The following is a 4,738-nucleotide window of genomic DNA, read 5'->3' on the forward strand; positions in this document are numbered from 1 at the left end:
CAACCCCACACAACACCACCCCACAAACCACAACAAACCGCACACCACACACCCAAGCACACCACAACAACCACAAAACCCCCAGCTAGTGACCATCGCCCTAACCAGATAGTCACCACTAATAGCTGATCAACAAACCCATAGAAGACCCAAAACATGCTCCGTTGCTCGCTCGCTCAGACTTCGACCGTGATACCACGCATGCTGCCTGCCACACACAACCACACAACCTGTTGACTGACTGTGTCACCTCGCTGGACACCTGTGCCTGACTGTACGCTGCTGCTGCTGTGTCTGCTAGTTGACGCTATGCTGATCCCACCCTGTGCCTGCCTTGCTCCTGAATGTCAACCTGCCCTAATGCCACATCGCGCTCGTGCATTTCACCGCCAACACTCAACCAGCCACTCGTGATTATAGCCACCATCCCCAACGGACCACACAGCCACACACACGCCACCCACCAGCCAACCCCACTCAGTCGACCATGCCCATAGTACCACCAGACCTCCACCCCCACCCACCCACCAACCCCACACCAAACCACACACACGCAACCACCGAGACCGACCACCAACCACACCCGGACAACACGCCAACACACACAACAACCCCAACTCCAAACGCCACACCAAATCCCCCCACAAACACCACACGCAAAACGACAACAACCCCACACACCAACCCCAACCAAACCAACCCTACCCAACCACACAACCCCCACCTCCACCCCACACCACGACACACACCCAAGGAACCTACTCGCACACTGACCAACGAGCACCCACACGCACACCACCACACCGCCAACACACAGAAAGACCACCACAGCCAAAACCCACACACCACACACCACCCCACGCAGGCCACCGCTACAGCGCAACAAACACCACCACCCAACCACCGAAGACCCCACACTGCTCGTGATGACTGGCCACCGACAAGATGCGCGCCACTGACATACAGCCCTCCCCACGACCACCCCCACCCACAACACACCACCAGACGCCTACACACGCCATCACGCCCCCACAACACCACCGACTACCCGTCAGCCCTGCCCTCCACACCACGCGACAACCCAACGCCCCCACACACACCACCGGCCACAACCCAGACACCCGCCTCACGAACACATGACTCACAGCCACTGAAGCACGCAGCTAGCACTAGTTGTGCGTGCTGCCACCACAAGACCAATAACACACGCAACAACGATCCCCACCACCACTCGCACACACCACAAGCTGCTCCGAACGACACCCTCGCGCTGACTGACCTAACCAACCACCCACACCACAACACACGCACCCAACACGCCACCTGAGGCCCACGACCATGCCAGCCACCTAGCGCCGACAATATGATTCCCATTCCAAGATCTCGCGCCTTCCCGCTGCGACATGATGGACCCACGCCGCTGCTCTAGCTGCATAGTGGCTAGCACTCGTGTGTTCGGCTGCCCCGCCACACCGACGACACACAACCCCCCGAGCCACGACCAATCTGATCCACACTCACGAATGATGTGCACTGCTGCTGTGTGCTGCCTGTGCACTGTGCTCTGTGTGCTGCTGCTGTGTGCTGCGTGTGTAGTTGCCATCGTGCTGCTGTTGCTGCTGTGTGCTACAGCTGCTACAATGTCCGCTGAGTCCCTTGCTGTACGTGCCTCCGTTTGCCATGATGCGCTGCTGTGTCGCTGTAGCAGATATGCGTGCTCCGACGCCTGTCGCTGCCCTGCTGTGCGCTCTTCGACGCGTATGTTGAACGCATGTCGCTAGCACACACATCTTACCTCTACTGTGTGACTGCCATGGCTGTGTGTTGCTGTGTGTTGCTGTGTGCTGCTGTGGCTGCTGTGTGCTGCCTGTGTGTTTGCCATGTGTGCGTCTGGGTGTGGCTGCTGCTCGTGTGTTGCATGTGCTTGCTGTGTGCTGCTGTTGTGCTGCTGTGTGCTGCGTTGCTGGTGTTTTGTGTGTGTTTTCTGTGCCTGATGCTGCTGTGTTGGCTTGCTTGTGTTCTGGTGTGTTGCTGTGTGCTGCTGTTGTGCCGCTGTGTGTTACTGTGTGTTGTCGCTTGTGTGTTGCTGCTGTGTGCTGCGTTGCTCATGTGTGTTGCTGTGCTGCTGTGTGCTGCGGTTGCTGTGCTTGCTGGCTGTTGTCTGCATGTGCTTGTGTGTGTGACTGGTGTTTGCCATGTTGCTGGCTGTGTGCTGCTACTCGGTGCGTGTGTGGCTGTGTGTTGCTGTGTGTGTGCTGCTGCTGTGTGCTGGCTTTTGCTGTGTGTTTTGCTGTGTGTTGCTGTGTGCTGCGACTGTGTGCTTGGTGTCTGCGGTGCTTTGCTTTGGTTGCTGCTGTTTTGTTGGTGCTCTTGTGTATGTTTTCATGTGCTGCTTGTGTTGGTGTGCTGCGTGTGTTGTGTGTGCGCTGTGCGTGCTGCTGTGTGCTGCTGTGTGCTGGCTGTGTGCTGCTGTGTGTTGCCATGTTTGCTGCGCTGTGTGCTGCTCTGCGTCCTGTGTTGCCATGTGCTGCTATGTTCTGTGTGCTGTCGTGTGCCTGCTGCCTATGTTGCTGCTTGTGTTGGTGCTGCTTCGTGCTTGCTGTGTGCTGCTGGGTGTGCTGCTGGTGTGCTTGCTGCCTGCTCTGCTGTTCTTCTGGTGTGCTGTGTCTGTGTGTCTGGTTGCTGTGTGCTGCTGTGTGTTCTGTGTGTATGTGACTGTTGCTGCCTGTGTGTGTTGCTGCGCTGTGTGTTACTGTGTGTTGCCTGCTGTGTGTTTGCTGCTGTGTGCTGCTGGTGTTGCTGTTTATGTTGCTGCTGTGTGTTACTATGTAAGAGCAACACAGAGCGTGCACAATAATAATGGCATAAACAAAATATATTAAAAGCAATTATAACCTGGGTGGTTCGAGCCCTGAATGCTGATTGGCTGACAGCCATGGTATATCAGACCGTACACAACGGGTATGACAAAACATTTATTTTTACTGCTCTAATTATGTTGTTAACCAGTTTATAATAACAATAAGGCACCTTGGCGGTGCGGTGTGGTATATGGCCAATATTCCACGGCTAAGGGCTGTATCCAGGCACTCCGCATTGCGTRGTGCAAAGGGAAACATCCCTTAGCCGTTGTATATTGGCCAAATACCACACCACCTCGTGACTTATTGCTTAAATTTACACCTGCTCTTTCCTTGACATAGACTGACCAGGGGAATCCAGGTTAAAGCTATGATCCCTTATTGATGTCACTTGTTAAATCCACTTCAATCAGTGTAGATGAAGTGGAGGAGACAGGATAAAGAAGGATTTTTAAGCCTTGAGACAAGTGAGACATGGTAGTCATTAAAAAGTCCATGCAACTTATTATGTGACTTGTTAAGCACATTTTTACTCGTGAACTTATTTAGGCCTGTCATAACAAAGGGGTTGAATACTTATTGACTCAAGACATTTAAGCTTCTCATTTTTAATTAAAAACATTAAAACCATAGTTTCATTTTGACATTATGGGGTATTATGTGTAGGCCAGTGACACAACATCTAAATGTATTCCATGTAAAATTCAGGCTGTAACAACAGAATGTGGAAAAAGTCAAGGGGTGTGAATACTTTCTGAAGGCAATCAGTTTTGATGGACAATTGAACATGTATCTATTGAAGTTCCTTACATGAGCATAATGTGGTACAAAGCACAGACAAACCCTAAACCTTAATGTTCAGATTTAATATTCAATAAACACTATTATCATTCAAATACTATTTGATTTACACCAAGTCATCACAAGTCTTTTGAAACTTGAATACTACAGATTTTCAATGTTATGTTGATCATTGACTTACTGCCCTCTTTTCATGTACTGCAGTGGGCTAAATCAGGGCCAGGCAGAGGGATTCTTCATGGTCTTAAACTACTTTGAAACAAAAGTACACACCTCACACATATGGTTATGGGCTTAAAACAAAGAAGACACCTGTACAATGTCAGAAATAAAGTTGAAATGTATTACATTTTAAGTTTGCATCCCAATATTACATGTTATATACATCACAGAAGACTGAAATATAACAAAACTGTTTGATATAGAAAGATTTTATGACTTTTTGAAAAATATGAATAATATTCCACCTATGAGGCCAAAGAGGTTGCTTTTGGTCATTGACTGCAGGAAAGGCCTGCTCTCTGCTGTCCACCTCTCACATATGTCCGTATCCCCAAGATGTCCTCTCTGTCTCTTGTACAATGATTTCCCTCACTTTGTCCTTCACATCCCTCACTCCTTCCTTCACATCTCTCACTCCATCCATTTGAGTGGATATGACTAGTGCCTATACCCTAAACATTCTTTCACCTCTTCCTTCTCTCCTCTCCTTTTCTTCCCCCTCTCATCCTCTTTACATCACAGATCCCATTGTTATCTCTAAACCAAAGAAAGTTGCATTTTAAGCAATACATTTAACAGAAGATCAGTATAAAGCATAATGAACTAACTTCGCCCAGCAAACAAACACCAGGCCTGAAGAGCTGTGTTCGTGTGGGTGTGTGTGTTGTGTGTGTGTGTGTGTGTGTGTGTGTGTGGTGTGTTGTGTGTTGTGTGTGTGTGTGTGTGTGGTGTTGTGTGTGTGTGGTGTGTTGTGTGTGTGTGTGTGTGTGTTGTGTGTGTGTTGTGTGTGTGTGTTGTTGTATATCTTCCCAGCTTGTGTAACGGGTGGTTATGCAATCTTGAGCGATCTGGCT

General features: G+C 49.8%; 1 protein-coding gene across 1 annotated transcript; it reads left to right on the forward strand.

The window, feature by feature from the left end:
• The first annotated feature begins 487 nt into the window (after positions 1 to 487).
• On the forward strand, positions 488 to 1,327 carry LOC139025029 (uncharacterized). Its single transcript, XM_070440044.1, has one exon. The coding sequence runs from the start codon at positions 488 to 490 to the stop codon at positions 1,325 to 1,327; it is 840 nt and encodes a 279-aa protein (XP_070296145.1).
• Positions 1,328 to 4,738: the final 3,411 nt, after the last annotated feature.

The sequence above is a fragment of the Salvelinus sp. IW2-2015 genome, unplaced genomic scaffold, assembly GCF_002910315.2.
Source record: "Salvelinus sp. IW2-2015 unplaced genomic scaffold, ASM291031v2 Un_scaffold2154, whole genome shotgun sequence".
In the NCBI taxonomy this organism is placed as follows: domain Eukaryota; kingdom Metazoa; phylum Chordata; class Actinopteri; order Salmoniformes; family Salmonidae; genus Salvelinus; species Salvelinus sp. IW2-2015.